The sequence below is a fragment of the Thalassophryne amazonica genome, chromosome 10 (assembly GCF_902500255.1).
Source record: "Thalassophryne amazonica chromosome 10, fThaAma1.1, whole genome shotgun sequence".
Classification (NCBI taxonomy): Eukaryota; Metazoa; Chordata; class Actinopteri; order Batrachoidiformes; family Batrachoididae; genus Thalassophryne; species Thalassophryne amazonica.
In genome coordinates, this window is record NC_047112.1 from 83,459,925 (window position 1) to 83,478,086 (window position 18,162).

Below are 18,162 nucleotides of genomic sequence, written 5' to 3' on the forward strand. Positions count from 1 at the left end.
GCGGTGAAAGCGGTAAGGATTTGCTGCAGATCACTTACCACGCCTCCTGCTGACGCCTGCGCTCCTTGTTCTCCCATTGGCTGTTCAAGCTGTGGTTGACGCCCCTCGGGATCCATGACGAATGGCCGAGAAATCCTGTTGGGAAGGTGTCGTAACACGGACCCGCAACAGGGGGCGCAAATGAACGGACAATGGATAAGACAAAGAGTAACAATTTAATGTTGTGAAACGCACAACTGGATACAGACAAAAATATAATGCCAATTAAACACCAGGTGATGTGCGGGCAGGCTCGAAGATAGGAGACCTCTGACAATCGAAGAGCCGGGACCCACACAGCTTCCACCACCAACGGCCTGAAGAACACCGGAGCCGCCAAGTCCTGAGTCCCCAGGTGGTCACCGTCTTCTGTTGCAGACCCTGGTACTGCTGGCAGAAGATGAAAACAGTTAATGGTGAATGTGTATCCACACACCCAGTAATCCTTCAATACAGATCTTCAAGGAGGGAAAACCTCCACCTCCAGATACAATTTCACCCGTGCAGCTCCTGTTAGTCTCTTCCCTGGATGGAGTAAGAGGCGAAGACCGTCGCACTCCCACTATCCGCCAATCCAGCTTCAGACTGAGTCCACAGGAAAACGGCTGCACACAGGACAATGTTTAGATACAACAAAATCACAGCAGAGAAGGTTACCTTAGACTGTAGCTGATTTCTCGGCGAGGAGGTGGAGTAATAATCCGTCTTTTGTAGGGACGGTGGTGATTGGTGACAGCTGGTGTAAATGAGTGACAGCTGTCACTCTCTGTTGTCTCTGCGCCCTCTCATGCTTGAAGCCCGCACTCCAAGCAGGGCGCCGACTGGTGGTGGTGGGCCAGCAGTACCTCCTCTTCAGTGGCCCACACAACAGAGTGAGTATCTGAGAAATTGTTTAACAGCAGGGCATGTTCCAACTTGTCCTTAAGGCTTCCAACGGAGGTGTTTTTCCTGTGGCAGGCGTGCCGCGCCGGCTGCAAGCCGACACGCCAATCCGTTCGCACATCTTTCATTAAAAAAAATCTCCTTTAACAGTGGAATGTCCGGATAAACTGCTGATTCCGACCTCTTCTGAAAGTTCTCTGTTCTCTCACAACGTCCTGGGTCAACAGAGGCTTACATTTGGAGGTTTTCAGCTTGAAACAGGATGACGACGTCACCTCGGAGTGCTGTGCGACGTCCTGCTCCGTGGGAAGTCCTTACAGTGATAGAAACAATCCAAAATCTCTCATCACCCATTAAAATTTACACCAAAAACCAGCTGAATTTCTCGAATGGTGTCCACTCGGATGTGCCTCACAGTTTTTGAAAAAATTTTGATCAAGCACAGCTCCAGTCTCTCAGCAACTTCTCAGACAAAGGAATTCCGACAAGGGGGCTGGACCACTCCTTCCACAAGGCGTGCTCACAGGCAAATGATGTCACCGACAGGCGTGAAAAAACTCTCGCATGCCCACGAGGGTTCAAGCTTGGCTGATGTAATCACACGTGATTCAAATCCATATGGTTTTTTAAAAAAATAATAAGGTCGGATACTTTTCTCACAGACCTCGTATATATATATATATATATATATATAGAGAGAGAGAGAGAGAGAGAGAGATCTATAGTTATATATAGATATAGCTATATAGATCTCTCTCTCTCTCTCTCTCTTTCTCTCTCTCTATATATGTATATATATCTATATATATATACATATATATAGATATATATATATATGCATCCAAAAGGAAATAAAGGATTCCACTGCCATGCTTCTTATTACACACTATATATTATGGCCCTATAGATACATTATGAATGATAAGACGTTACCCAGGAGCCAATGCCTGTCTGGAGCCTGATGTACGTTCTGAGATGTTCTGTGGAGTCAGAGCTGTTCCACTTCAGTAAAGCTGTGGAGTGATTCCCAAACTTTATCTGTATGATATGCGGGGTCTCCGGTACCACTGCAATACAGAGGAACATCATCGTCGCTCATTCACATCAACATTCCTGTTGAAGTGTGTATGACACAGTGACTGCACAGTAGAACTTCATATGACAGTAAAAACATCTCCAAAACAGTTGTCGTTAAATGGTGAGTCAGAATGTCGTAGCTGATACAATATGTGCAATATGTAAAAGTTCACTGAAGCACTGAGGCAACACCGCAGTTATTTAGTTCAAAGAGATATGACATGAACAGAGAAACTGACTGCTGAGATTAAATGAATCAAACTGTGATAGTCTTCAGATGATGACGATGTTGTTCATGAGAAAACTAAAGTTACCTTGTAATGGATGTTTCTGCGTTCATATTTAAAGACTAGCAGATGTGGGCTCACCGTGATCTTTTACGCAGAAGACGAATGGATCAGACGGAGACTGTCCGAGCTGGTTGTGAGCAACGATGACCATGTGGTACTTTGCGTTTTCGTCGAGAATTGCTCGTGGCACGGTGAATTCTCCAGCATCCTGGATGCAAGCTAAATGTATCTGACTCCCATTTTCTCTGATGATCAGACAAGATGTTATAAAAATCACTTGTAACATAAAGTTTATTTTGGGAATACAGACTATGACAAAACAAGGTTGGTTTTAACAAATATACCTGCTGATGGAAATGTTGTAAGTAGTGGGGAGGTGTGTTTGCTGTCCTCTGTTCCATGAGCAGTGTAGGAAATCTGACAATTTTGATGTTTTACACGTAATGTTTTTGGGCTTCTGAGGTGGCACTTCAAGAAAAAAGGAAACACATACACAAAACAAAGGTGTCTTTATTGCTTCTTGCAAGCTTTCATTTATTGGCACCGTACTATTTTTTTTTGGGGGTATCATCCCCATAGATTGGAAGAAAGGACACTGTAAAGAAAAGTGTGGTCACCTAAACTGTTCCCTGAGGTGGTTCAGGTGTTTTCAAGGACTGTTCTTTGTAGGATTCAGTATGAGTTACATGCCACAGTAACCAGAACAGTCTGGATTTACACCCGTAAAGTCAACCGTCAGCTGCATCCTTACATTGTGAGTCGTCATTGAACACAAGTGTGAATATCAGCAGTGAATGAACAAGTGAATGAATTTATTCGGCACACACACAGTCAAAAAATAACAAGGAAAACTTATAAAAAATACAATTTAACAACACACCCATGTGGCCCGAAAGGGTGTAGGAAGAAGCAAAAGCTTATAAACACTCATCGCTTTAACCAAAAATATAAAAATTTACATATGTATATAAAAATATGCATATTTCTTGGCATCCTGTGTTGATTTTCATGAAGCCCTTGATTCAGTTAATCAGACTGCTCTCTGGGACATGCTGAGAATTTGTGGGATCCCCAAGAAGTCACTGAATATCACAGGCAGCCTATACTGCGAGTGTTGTACAATGCAGGGAAATATTTATTTAATTGATATAGTTCCATATACAAAGCTGTCACAAGGCACTTCACACAAGTAAGGTTGAAACTTACCAACCCCTAGAGCAAGCACACAGGTGACAGTGGTAAGGAAAAACTCCCTCTGATGATACTGAGGAAGAAACCTCAAGCAGAGGTTTCTTCCTCAATCCTCAAGTTAAGGGGTGACCCACTGCTTAGGCCATTCTAACAGTTGCAAGGTTTTGCAAAGTTTTACAAAGCCGAAGAAACAGAAAACAGGAAAACAAACAGCATAATAAGATAAAGAAGATGAGAAGTCCATGAAGGCGTTAGCACCAGAGGCAGAGGTCGTCCAGCATTCCTCACGTCATTAGTCAGCTTGTTCCCGTGACAGGGTCACTTTTAAATGCAGACTGCAGCATGCAACACCTGCTTCAGGCCTTGTATCTCATGATCAGTCCAGCCCCTTGTGGTTTGGATCCATCAATCCTGCAATCCTATGTGATGTCGTCCATACCTCGGACAGAGAGAAAAAGAGCAGAACCAGCTGGATGGAAAAAACTACACCTAATGTAGTAGGTGTAGTTTCTCTAAATGAACCCTGGCTTTTGACAGTAATGTGTTTGAGCTCCTACACTCTTCAGTGCTTACATGGACTGGGTGTTGGTCAGTGGTGTGAGAACCAGCAATTTAGGTGCTTCTATTTATAGTAAAGGAGGATAAATATGAAAACATACAGTTCATGAACACATCACTGCAGTAGACTTGAACCACCACCGGTGTGATACAATGCCAAGGACATCTAAAACAGACTACTTTTATAAATTCTGTATTGTTTCCAGGAATGTTGGTTTGGATTTTGTTTCATTGAAGAGGTATGGATTGTTTTCTGCTCACTAAGTTGCCACTTTTGTGCAAAACCACCACTTATGATCACCATAGCAAGCAGCATTGCGACTGACAACTACTAATCAACAACATCAAACTGCTTAGCAACCATTCAAATTCCAATTATACAATTGCAACCATGGCCACTTCGTAAAAGTAACCACCTGCCAGGTTGACAGCAAAATGGAAGCTTTCTCAAGAAACATCATTTTCTGACCAATTTGTCAAATTCTGTCTATGTAATCTGAGAAGTGTGCTGTACATACATCCACTTTGGAGGGAGAGTCCATTGACAACATTGTGGGTGTTCCTCAGCTTGCAGAGCACGTTCAACTTTGGCCACTTGACATTGTGCAGTTTGAATTTTGTGGTGCAGTTGACTTTACTACCAGAATCCACAGTCTGACCATTCAGCTCCAGATACAGTGTGCTCCTGAAAGTCAGTGAATTAAGATCATGCCAATAAAACCTTTTCATTTCCTTGTAAAGCTTCTGCAAGAAAACATGTTCTATATATGCAACTAACAAGAATGTAGCGATAGGTCAAAACATGGTCTATTGCTGCTATTCCTACCATTGACATATTCTTTCTGTGTGATGACAGTAAACTGTGAGGTTGGAGCCTATGAGAAAAACTGGACCTGGTTCCACTGTCAGGTAGCCACGGTCATTGGATTGGTGACAAGCAGCAGGGAACAGAGGGCAACCTGTCCAAAAAAATGAAAGTCAAGTTTTAATAGTGTCACAGGCAACAAGATCCTAAGAACTGCCAGGGATTGCACTGTTCACAGGAGGTGGTGTTCTTCATCTCTGAAATCACTCCAAATAACCCTTGTTTGGGTCTGTGGGACATGTTTTCATCATATTGAAAACGGGTCCCACAGACCCAAAGGCCATACAAGGGTTAACCTTCACAGGAGCCACAGTGTACAGCTTACTGCAAACTCCAGGCTGTATTAGGAGCTGAGGAAGTAGGCTGTGATAGCACTTGGGCAGACAAGGAGACATTTGTTCAAGAAATCTGTGAGCAGATTACACACCATCTGTGGTCTAATGACCATCTGCTTGCTTACACAAGAACTGATGTACTGTATTCCTTCAAACCTTCACCTGATCTTGGTCCTGGTAGGTGTAGTCTAGATAGATGATGACTCTACACTTCTATGCTGACAACAAGGCTGTTTCTTCTGTCCCATTGATGGACATCTCGGGTGCCAGAGTTCTGCTGGCTGCTCCAGTTAGCTGTGAACCAATGAATGTCAGTGAGATTGCAAAGGTGCTGAAAGAGCTGAGGGTGGAAGCACTCTTCACTCCAATTTGGGAGACTGGTGTCATCTCTAAATGGCAAAGGCTCTAAAGACTGAATCTCTAAAGACTGAAAGAAAGGAATAGTTGTCTGGAATGGAAAGCATGATCACCTAAATTGCAAGAAGAGCGTATTACACTGCTCTCTGTGCTGAACAATGTACTTCCAAGCATCAACCACAATGTTATTCAGTTCCAGATACAGTAGTGTTCAGAATAATAGTAGTGCTATGAAATTGGGCTATTAGTAAAAAAAAAGTAGAAAAGAGGGTGTTCACAATAATAGTAGCATCTCCTGTTGACGCTACAAACTCAAAACTATTATGTTCAAACTGCTTTTTTAGCAATCCTGTGAATCACTAAACTAGTACACTCAACAAAAATGTAAACGCAACACTTTTGGTTTTGCTCCCATTTTGTATGAGATGAACTCAAAGATCTAAAACTTTTTCCACATACACAATATCACCATTTCCCTCAAATATTGTTCACAAACCAGTCTAAATCTGTGATAGTGAGCACTTCTCCTTTGGTGAGATAATCCATCCCACCTCACAGGTGTGCCATATCAAGATGCTGATTAGACATCATGATTAGTGCACAGGTGTGCCTTAGACTGCCCACAATAAAAGGCCACTCTGAAAGGTGCAGTTTTATCACACAGCACAATGCCACAGATGTCGCAAGATTTGAGGGAGCGTGCAATTGGCATGCTGACAGCAGGAATGTCAACCAGAGCTGTTGCTCGTGTATTGAATGTTCACATCTCTACCATAAGCCGTCTCCAAAGTCGTTTCAGAGAATTTGGCAGTACATCCAACCAGTCTCACAACCGCAGACCACGTGTAACCACACCAGCCCAGGACCTCCACATCCAGCATGTTCACCTCCAAGATCGTCTGAGACCAGCCACTCGGACAGCTGCTGACACAATCGGTTTGCATAACCAAAGAATTTCTGCACAAACTGTCAGAAACCGTCTCAGGGAAGCTCACCTGCATGCTCGTCGTCCTCATCGGGGTCTCGACCTGACTCCAGTTCGTCGTCGTAACCGACTTGAGTGGGCAAATGCTCACATTCGCTGGCATTTGGCACGTTGGAGAGGTGTTCTCTTCACGGATGATGCGAAGGAGATGTGTTGCACTGCATGAGGCAAATGGTGGTCACACCAGATACTGACTGGTATCCCCCCCCCAATAAAACAAAACTGCACCTTTCAGAGTGGCCTTTTATTGTGGACAGTCTAAGGCACACCTGTGCACTAATCATGGTGTCTAATCAGCATCTTGATATGGCACACCTGTGAGGTGGGATGGATTATCTCAGCAAAGGAGAAGTGCTCACTATCACAGATTTCGACTGGTTTGTGAACAATATTTGAGGGAAATGGTGATATTGTGTATGTGGAAAAAGTTTTAGATCTTTGAGTTCATCTCATACAAAATGGGAGCAAAACCAAAAGTGTTGCGTTTATATTTTTGTTGAGTATATTTACTTGTATAACCACAGTTTTTCATGATTTCTTCACATCTGCAAGGCATTAATTTTGTTGGTTTGGAACCAACATTTTGCTCGTTTACTAGTGTGCTTGGGGTCATTGTCTTGTTGAAACACCCATTTCAAGGGCATGTCTTCTTCAGCATAAGACAACATGACCTCTTCAAGTATTTTGACATATCCAAAATGACCAATGATACCTGGTATGCGATATATAGGCCCAACACCATAGTAGGAGAAACATGCCCATATCATGATGCTTGCACCACCATCCTTCACTGTCTTCACTGTGAACTGTGGCTTGAATTCAGAGGTTGGGGGTCGTCTAATAAACTGTCTGCAGCCCTTGGACCCAAAAACAACAATTTTACTCTCATCATTCCACAAAATATTCCTCCATTTCTCTTTAGGCCAGTTGATGTGTTCTTTGGCAAATTGTAACCTCTTCTGCACATGTCTTTTATTTAACAGAGGGACTTTGCGGGGATTCTTGCAAATAAATTAGCTTCACACAGGTGTCTTCTAACTGTCACAGCACTTACAGGTAACTCCAGACTGTCTTTGATCATCATGGAGTTGATCAATGGGTGAGCCTTTGCCATTCTGGTTATTCTTTGATGGTTGTTTTCCGTTTTCTTCCACACGTCTCTGGATTTTTTGTCCATTTTAAAGCATTGGAGATCGTTGTAGATGAACAGCCTATAATTTTTTGCACCTGCGTATAGGTTTTCCCCTCTCCAATCAACTTTTTAATCAAACTACGCTGTTCTTCTGAACAATGTCTTGAACATCCCATTTTCCTCAGGCTTTCAAAGAGAAAAGCATGTTCAACAGGTGCTGGCTTCATCCTTAAATAGGGGACACCTGATTCACACCTGTTTGTTCCACAAAATTGACGAACTCACTGACTGAATGCCACACTACTATTATTGTGAACACCCCCTTTTCTACTTTTTTTACTAATAGCCCTATTTCATAGCCTTAAGAGTGTGCATATCATGAATGCTTGGTCTTGTTGGATTTGTGAGAATCTACTGAATCTACTGGTATCTTGTTTCCCATGTAACAGTAAGAAATATACTCAAAACCTGGATTAATCTTTTTAGTCACATAGCACTACTATTATTCTGAACACTACTATACGTGCTGCTAGCTGATGGGAGCAGTTTTGCTTGATACCCAAGAAATCAATCATTGGCCACATCCTAGCTCTGTGGGTCATTGCTGAATGCAGGCATGAATACTGCCCATAGGTCTTTGCATTGTATGTTGATTTTTGCATTATTTGTTTGTTTGAGTGGGGACTTTGTGGGACATCCTGCTAATTGGCACGTTCTCCACTAAGTTGCTGGACACCATAGCCAGCCTGTACACAGGTACTGTGATTGTAATGTGTGTAGAGTGGAGACAGTGCTCATCAGTGATGGGATCTGGCTTCTAAACTGGTCAAGGTTTGCATGGACAAGGTGTTGGGTAAAGTTATGGAGTCAAACAATTTGGTGACCCTGACGAAAGGTTCACTGGCCTTGGCTTTGATGATGTTGTGATCTTTGTTGCATTACTTGAGAACCTGAGTGAGGCAATGGAATTTATGGAGTATTGAAGTCAGTGGGCAAGTTTTTAGTTGCTGATGCCTTTGCTGGTCCTTCCAGTCTAACCAGTGACCTAGGTGACAACTTTTGGTACTACATCTCTTCTGCTGGAATGGTTTTGTGTCAAATTACTTACGTAGGGAGACCCTAATGCTTGCATTTTGAAATAACATCAGCTACAACATTTTGGTCATGTGATATGCTTCCCAGTTCATAGATACCTCCATTTAATCCATTTAAATTTATTTTATAGCACCAAATCACAACGCAAGTCACCCCAAGGTGCTTCACAACAGCAAGGTCTAAACGTACCACCCTCCTGAGCAAGCACATAGGCAAAGGTAGTCAGGAAAAAAAACAAAAAACCCTCTGGCCTTCTTTTGAGGAAGAAACCTCAAACAGACCAGACTCAGAGGGGTGACCCACCACTCAGTCCATTCTAACAATAACAGATCAAACGAACAAAGTACAACAAAAAATGATCAAACATACAAAAGTCCGATTACACTTGTCAGCACACTGTTTCTTGCATGGAGTTTTCCAAAGGATTTGGGGTAATTTGGGGGCACTGAATCCCAGTGGTGGGCACAGTTCAGCTAATCCAATAACATACGAGGTCTGTGATAAAAAAAAGCGGTCCTTTTTATTTTTTTCAAAAAATAAATGGATTTGATTCATATGTTTTTACGTCAGACAAGCTTGAACCCTCGTGCGCATGCGTGAGTTTTGTCATGCCTGTTGGTGACGTCATTCGCCTGTGGGCAGGCTTTGAGTGAGGTGTGGACTCCCCCTCCCGTTGGAATCTCTTTGTCTGATTAGCTGCAGGGAGACGGCGCGCGTTGCTTTATCAAATTTTTTCAGGACCGGTGAGGGATATCCGTGTGGACACTATTCGAGAAATTCAGCTGGTTTTCGGTGTAAAGTTTAACGGCTGATGAGAGATTGTGGAGTTTCTTTCGCTTTAAGCACAGCCCACAAAGCGGATCGGCGCGGCGCAGTCGGAGGTGGTGTCCGTCTGGCTGTTTCGAGCTGAAAACATCCTAATTTAAAGCTCTGTTCACCCAGGACGTCTTCAGAGAACAGAGAAGTTTCAGAAGAAGCCGGCATCAGGAGTTTACCCGGACATTCCACTGTTAAAGGAGATTTTGTAATGAAAGAACGTGCGGACGAATTTGCCGAGTCGGATCCGTGACGACGTGGCAAATCCGTCTGCGCCGCAACATGAAAAACACCTCCGTGTTGAAAACCATTTGTAAAATTCAGGCAGCTTTTGATGGCTTTCAACAAGTGAGTATCTGAGAAATTGTTTAACAGCTTGGGCATGTTCCAACTTGTCTGTTAAGGTTTCCAACGGAGGTGTTTTTCCTGTGGCGACCCCCAGCGGTCAGGTCTGGCCCGACATGCGAATCTGCCCGCACGTTCTTTCATTACAAAATCTCCTTTAACAGTGGAATGTCTGGATAAACTCCTGATCCCAAATTCTTCTGAAAGTTCTCTGTTATCTCACGACGTCTTGGGTCCACAGAGCCTGAAATTAGGAAGTTTTCAGCTTGAAACAGCGAGACGACGACGCCTCGGAGCGCAGATCGCCGTCAGGCGCCTTGGGCCGTCCTTACGGCGACAGTAAAACTCCAAAATCTCTCATCAGCCGTTAAATCTTTCACCGAAAACCAGCTGAATTTATCGAATGGTGTGCACTCAGTTGTGCCTTACAGGTTTTGAAAAAAATTTTATCAAACAAAGCAGCAGTCTCTGAGCCATTCCTAAACAATGAAAAAATCGACGAGAGGGTGGGCCACTCCTCACTCAAAGACTGCCCACAGGCGAATGACGCAACCGACAGGCGTGAAAAAACTCTCGCATGCCCACGAGGGTTCAAGCATGTCTGATGTAATCACACGTGATTCAAATCCATATAGTTTTTGAAAAAAATAAAAAGGTCCGTTACTTTTCTCACAGACCTCGTATAATTATTGAAGCTAATGTTTTTGCTAGCGGATTAGCTTCTCAGATAAGTTTTAAAACCATCATCGGGCCTACTATCTTCTGATAAATTTAGTTCGGATAACTTTCAGTCCGATAACATTTTTCTTTTTCTTTTTTTTTTTTTTTTGCTGGTAAAGTGAGTTTAACGGTCAAAAAATTTTGTAAACCCTAAAATCAAACATTTTAGTCCATCTGTTGTGTGTTTGTAGCAGACTGGCCGCCGGTCGCTTGCTGATGATGTCATCATTAAGCGAAAAACGTGATTGGCCTGTCGATGCAGGGAGCATTGTGGGTAGTGTACAGGTAGTGTTCAGGTAGTGTTCAGGTTCACTTTCACTGAGTGAGTCCGCTCAACACAAAAATAAGACGGACCACTTTTAACATTATTTTATTTCTTTGTGGCTGTAATTTAATCGACTCGGTGGGGGAGAGGAGCTCTCACAGCACAGCTGTGTGTACAGAGGGACTTTTCTTCACGTTTAGACACTTTTGGATTTTTTTTAAAAAAAGGATGCTTTATGTGGATTATTTATTCAGATGAATCACACTGAAACTAACAGGTTAGAATTTATATTTACTCCGTGTATTTTACTACCAATCAATGCATTAATGGATGCATTTCGGTTGTTTAAGCCGCAGGGTTCAAAGCATGTGAAAAAAGCAGCAGCTTTTTAGTTCCTAAATGATGGTGTATCTAATACCAAGATAAACTGTGACTTCTTATACTGTGTTTTACTGCGTTTGAAAGATGGTGACAGTGTTTGTGGTTTTTATTTTTTTAATTCATTCATTTTTCATGCATTCTTATGTGTGTGTGATCCTTGAATTTACTTCGCAGTGAAAAGTGAAAGTGAAACTTTTATCAGAAGCTGACAGTGTAATCTGATGTGGCCATGTCCGAATAAAAGTTATCAGTTAACTGTAATAAAGATACATTTTTTAGCAGTTTATCAGTTTAGCGTCATAAAAGATAACTTTTCAATTATCAGATTAATGGTTAGTGAAGCTAACTTTTTGATTAGCTGTGCCCACCATTGCTGAATCCAAATCTGGTGTTTGTTTTTGCCAATCACATCACATTTTTGAGATATGAAAACATATTTCTCGTATCAAGCATTGAAGCAAAAGCTGCCGTCTTGTACACCTCTTCGGCACCATAAATGATATTCTGACTCTTGTTAACATTCCGCAAATCTGGTTTAAAAACTATGCTTTGAAGCTGCTTTTGTGTGTGATTAGTGGCGTCAAACTCGTGAGTGAATGAGCAACTTTTGCGTAGTCCATCAATACAGACCATGCAGACAGCAGAAAAAATGATGTGATCAACATATCTCACAGCATGCCATGATTCAGCATCGCAAAATATACATAAATCTATTGGTTCATGATATTGTCACGAAAAGTGCCAAATTTTCCTAAGGGAGCACAAATTTATTTGAATAAATTCCATGACTGGTGCACGAAATGAAAAGTGATGCGGGGGAGGGAGTCTAGGGGGTTATGCTTAGGGTTAGGGAAACGGGTAGGGTTAGTAATAGTAAGGTTAAAAACCCAGTCACGAAAATGTGACTCATTTTGTGATGTAGCGCGAAAAAAGACTGAGACTGGGTTGGATGTGATAGAGGAAATCTGAGCTCAGATTTGGATTCAGCACCCCCAAATTACCCTAAATCAGTTCTCAAAGTCCATGCAAGAATTTATTTTTGTGACCAGGGTTCTAGATCATTGTCATTGTCCATGTCATCCTCTAGAACAGTGGTGTCCAAAGACATTCTAGAAAGGCTAAGAGGGTGCTGGTTTTCTTTGCAACTGCTGACTCCACCAGGTGGTTTCACTGAGGAGCTCATCCCATCTGCTCAAAGTGATGTTCATGGCAGACCTCAGGTATTTGGGGGGCTTGTTCCACATGTGAGGAGCATAGAAACTAAATGCCACCTCAGCCTCTTTCTATTCTTAATCCTGGGAACACTGTGTAAACCTGTCCACCATGATCTGAGGGGTTTGGATACCTCATAAAACAATATGTATTTAGCCTTTGACCAATCAGTGGTTTGTAGACAAGAAAAAGGATTTTGTATTGTTGTATGGTTGTATTGTTGGTCCATTTTTAATGTTCATGAGTACTCTGGCAGCAGAATTCTGGACAACCTGCGGCTACATAATTGATTTTTTGCACAGACCTGTGAAGATACCACTGCAAGAATCTAGTTTAATGAAAATACATGTATGAACAATTTTAGTTTTTATTTTATTTTTTGTTGCTGTTTGGACAGTAGTCCTTTTATTATTGATATGTTTTTCAAGTGGTAACTGGATGATTTATTAATAGTTTTTATATGATTTTTTTTTTTTTAAATTCAGTTCTGAGTCCATAACTAAACCAAGTTTTCTGACTTCCCTAGTAGTTGTTAGTGTCTGGGAGTCAATATTGGCAGTCTTTCATCTTTTTTTTTTAAACAAAAACAACTATTTCTGTCTTTTTTTTATTTAGCTGGTACTGTACATCCACGCTCTGATTTGTTGAATAAAATAAGTAATAAGTAACTATAAGGTACTGAAGCCATGTGCTGAAGCTGTAATATAAACATGTCTGTCATCTGTATAGGTACAGTCAGGGATGTTGGAGTATTCTATAAGTTGATGAGCCAGAGGGAGTTTGTAGATATTGAATAAGCAGCCTGACAATAGACCCATGAGGAACTCCGCATGTGATATTTGCTTGCTCTGATTCATATTTACAACTGAGACAAAGTAATCCTTATTTTTAAGTAAACTTTGACCTAATTTAACACAGTGCCAGAGTCCCAACCATTTCTCCAGTCTGTCAAACAGTATATTTTATTGAACAATGTCGAATTAAGGCAAATATAATATTGTATAGAAGTCTAAAACACATTAATCTCCATAAAACCTGCAAAAATATTGAAAAATGACTTTTTAAATATTTACTACAAATGATAAATTAATAAAATGTGTGACCTCTTTTCACATTAAAAAACAATTGGGGCCCTTGCAATTTATAAAAAAATCAAGTTGTGATTAATAAAATTATATAATCACTTTATTAGTGAGTGATCGTAGGCACCTTGCTTTGTGTTGTCATACAGGCAGCAAACTTACAAAGAAAAGAGGATTTTTTAAAATATGTTTTGTAACTTGGTAATTAATTACTTTAATTACATAGAAAGAGACACTATGTAAACACCAAAATTTTAATGTTCCTCTGTATTGTTAAAAATGTTTTTTATTAGTATGACTGAAGCAGTGGGTCACCCCTTTGAGTCTGGACTGCTTGAGGTTTCTTCCTTAAAATGATCAGAGGGAGTTTTTCCTTACCACTGTTGCTTGTGTGCTTGCTCTGGGAGTTGGTAAGGTTAGACTTTACTTGTGTGAAGCACCTTGAGGCAGCTTTTCTGTGATTTGGTGCTATATTAATGAAATAAATGAAATTAAATTAAACACTTTACATATGATTTTTGAATAGGAATGCCTTAAACTTGATATTATATGTTGACAGACTCATGACATCAGCATATAATCAAAAATCTAGTGTGCAAAACTTGCCGGGGTTGATTTGTACCATAAATTGCAATTTCTGTGGGATAAGTACAAAATGTGTACTTTTGTCCACCTGTGCTGGCACTGATGTCATTATTTCCCAAAAAGATTTCAGTTTCTCCACATTTTTAATATCATTCCACATTGTCATCTTATTTGGAAATCATTTGTAAATGAAAGGTTTGAAGAAAAACAGTGTTCATCACTTTTCACAAACAAAGAACCAACTAATCAACAGATGCCAAGATGCCATACAGGTTCTCTTGGAAGAAGACTGACCCGCGTTCGAGGAAAACTGTGCTGGCTATGACAGTCAAACAGCTGTAGATATACCTGTGCTGTTGCTACAGCGAAGTTCAACTTACATTTCATGGAGAAATTGAGGAGAAATATGATTACACATCTCCAAAAGAATGCGAGAAGATTCATCTCAGCTCATCTTTGTTCATCAAAAACAGAACGTGGGGCTTCAGGCAGCAGCTGCAAACAAAAATGACCCATTAGACATCAGCAAATCTATCTGTTAAGGACCCACTTCTTGAATTAAGTGAACTTACCTCAGCTGTGTTTAGAGGAGACATTCCGGCTGACATGAAGAGGAGACACTGTGTACACAGTCTCGCCCTTTTCAGGTTTTATCAGATAAAGTTTATAGATGCACAGGCAGCTCCTGGTATACCATCTGTGCCACATGCACCATGTAAAACAGACAATTCTGTGGCTTCTTCTTCACATTTGGATGAACAAGTCCTGCACAATATGTGATTATTTCTTGATAAAACATCTTCAAATGAGGTCACAATTTCATAATTTCTTCTCTGTCAGACATTATAAACTGAGTTTGTAAGGATGTTAAAGTAAAGCTCACCAGAATTTAGTCATTTGCGCTGCGTTGTAATGTCTTTTCTCAAAATATTCTCCTCAAAAGCGTCCCCATGTGAGATCCATCTGATTAAAGTCATCCTTTTCATGCATGTGAAACTTTGCAAAGAGGCCAACGACCTACTTTGGTGGTGTTGTAGCAAAAGCAGACACTATGAACATTTGTTTGAGGACTTGCTGCCCTACTTCAGAAGGCAGTTTTTCTTTACCACAGCAAAGACTCAGTTGACTTTAACCATCAATGTGCTGAACACGATCTCAATAAACATGCTGCTTTTAGCAGATTATTAACTGATTAGGTGACGCACTGTGTGTCATCGTCCATTTTGACTTTGAAAGTGATGCTGCCCACAGCTTCACAAGCACAGTCCCTTTGCTGATAACATGTTTTTCGTTTTACAGTAAGTTGAGATGAGTTGCACTTGCTAGTTAATGAACACACACAAAATTCAATCATATGGCAAAACATCTTAAAATTCACTCAGCAAGACTATGGTGAACCCAGAAAAGTATAAAATTTCATTGCAATCCACATTTATTCTAACAGTACAAAAATAAATAAATAAATAAAATAAAACAGTAACAAAGGCTGAAGGAGACAGAGACAATGAGTCAAACTACCCCAGATTTTGTAATTTCCTTGAGCTACTTATTTTCCATTTTGAACCTCAAAACATTAGAAGGGGGGAAAAAATGAAGTTGAGTGTGACACATTTTCATTCTACAAAGAGACCTCAAGCTTGAGGTTTCTGACTTTCACAACTGCCGTGGCACCGTATGAAATGATAACAGCTGAATTTGAGAACAAAACTTCCACCTTGTACTGCACATGTGAAGGCAAAAATTTTGGTTTTTCTCTTGCAATCAAGCACCAATATTAATAAATACATAAACATGAACTTACCAAAATGTCAGATTGACTGAAAACTAAATTCTGAAGACAGCAGAGTTCATAAGTGATTTTAAGAAAACCCCTGATGACAAATAATGAGATTAATGGTAATGAAACTGCAGTGGGACCACACAAAATGAACGTTATGAATGAGAAGACTTACCTAAATATCAGTCCCATTTTTCATATACAAGTGACATTTTACAAGGCTAAGTTCTTCATTGTACAGTGGGAGGAGGATTAGACTCGAGATCGATTTTACATACTTCAAAAAAACATGATGTTTGAAAGATTTTATTACATTTACAAAGAGCAGACAATATTTATAGTGCAAAAACGTAAATTACAAGGTTTGTTAAGTGAAGACATTGCAAATTCTTAAAAGGCACACTCATGCACAGAGAATCCCCCACTGGTAATTTGTAGTTTAACATTTGAATACCTCTGCCAGGGAAAATCATCTCTGCCCCAAATAAAGAATCAGCCTGTATATCCAGGTTAGGGGTAGGGATCTCAACACATGAATTTGGACAAAAATTCAAATTTGTCACTGCTTTCAATCCAACTTATAAAAACAACAACACACACACACGCTGGTCCCAGATGAACCAACATATGTGATCATGCTGACTTTTTTTTAAATGCATTTATTTGTTTAACATGGTTTTCTTCATTCATAGAAAGAACAAGTAATAATGTACTACCTTCATATGCTTAAGTTGCCTGATTTTAGCTCAGAAACCAGACATTACTGGACCAAATATACAGCAGTATTATTTTTGGCTGACATGTCAAGAAATGCTGAGCCCCTCAAAAGCTCTTACTGCTATGGCCATATCAAAACATTGCCAAGACAAATTTCATTTAGGATATCTAGTTCAAATTCAAACAAATATTGCTCAACTTACAGTATCATGTGCACAAGAAAATGTAACTGACACATGCATGAACACACAGAGTACAACCCCAATTCCAATGAAGTTGGGACATTGTGTAAAATGTAAATCAAAACAGAATACAATGATTTGCAAATCCTCTTCAATCTATATTCAATTGAGTACACCACAAAGACAAGATATTTAATGTTCAAACTGATAAACTTTGTTGTTTTTGTGCAAATCTTTGTGCTCATTTTGAAATGGATGCCTGCAACACATTTCAAAAAAGTTGGGACGGGACAACAAAAGACTGGGAAAGTTGATGAATGTTCCAAGGACACCTAATTGGACACACGTGAGTGTCATGATTGGGTATAAAAGGAGCATCCTCAAAAGGTTCAGCCATTCACAAGCAAAGATGGGGTGAGGATCACCACTTTGTGAAGAACTGCATGAAAAAATAGTCCAACAGCTTAAGAGCAATGCTTCTCAATGTTCAGTTGCAAGGAGTTTAGGGATTCCATCATCTACAGTCCATAATATAATCAGAAGATTCAGAGAGTCTGGAGAACTTTCTACACGTAAACGGCAAGGCCGAAAACCAACATTGAATGCCTTCGATCCCTTAGGCGGCACTGCATTAAAAACCAACATCATTGTGTAAAGGATCTTGCTGTGTGGGCTCAGGAACACTTCAGAAAACCATTGTCAGTTAACACAGTTTGTCGCTACATCTACAAGTGCAAGTTAAAACTCTACCATACAAAGCAAAAGCCACACATCAACAACATCCAGAAACACAGCCGCCTTCTCTGGGCCCGAGCTCATTTGAAATGGACAGATGCAAAGTGGAAAAGTGTGCTGTGGTCTGAAGAGTCCACGTTTCAAATTGTTTTTGGAAATCATGGACGTTGTGTCCTCCAGACAAAAGAGGAAAAAGACCATCCAGATTGTTACCAGTGCAAAGTTCAAAAGCCAGCATCTGTGATGGTATGGGGGTGTGTTCGTGCCCATGGAATGGGCAACTTACACATCTGTGATGGCACCATCAATGCTGAAAGGTACATCCAGGTTTTGGAGCAACACATGCTGCCATCCAAGCAACATCTTTTTCAGGGACGTCCCTGCTTATTTCAGCAAGACAATGCCAAGCCACATTCTGCATGTGTTACAACAGCGTGGCTTCCTAGTAAAAGAGTGCAGGTACTAGACTGGCCTGCCTGCAGTCCAGACCTGACGCCCATTGAAAATGTGTGGCACATTATTAAGCACAAAATACGACA

General features: G+C 40.7%; 1 protein-coding gene and 1 long non-coding RNA gene across 2 annotated transcripts in view; both read right to left on the bottom strand.

Annotated features, from left to right (window-relative positions):
* The window catches only part of LOC117518147 (interleukin-12 receptor subunit beta-2-like), a 97,479-nt gene that overhangs the window by 51,000 nt on the left and 28,317 nt on the right, over nt 1-18,162 (bottom strand). Inside the window, 5 exon segments of the mRNA XM_034179207.1 lie at nt 1,855-1,988; nt 2,367-2,533; nt 2,633-2,756; nt 4,556-4,722; nt 4,864-4,996. Of these exon segments, the coding sequence (XP_034035098.1) occupies nt 1,855-1,988; nt 2,367-2,533; nt 2,633-2,756; nt 4,556-4,722; nt 4,864-4,996 (725 nt within the window).
* Nucleotides 16,683-16,962, bottom strand: LOC117519070. The gene is made up of 2 exons (XR_004563162.1): nt 16,906-16,962; nt 16,683-16,874 (listed from the first exon to the last, which is right to left on the bottom strand). It is a non-coding gene; the product is annotated as an uncharacterized LOC117519070 (long non-coding RNA).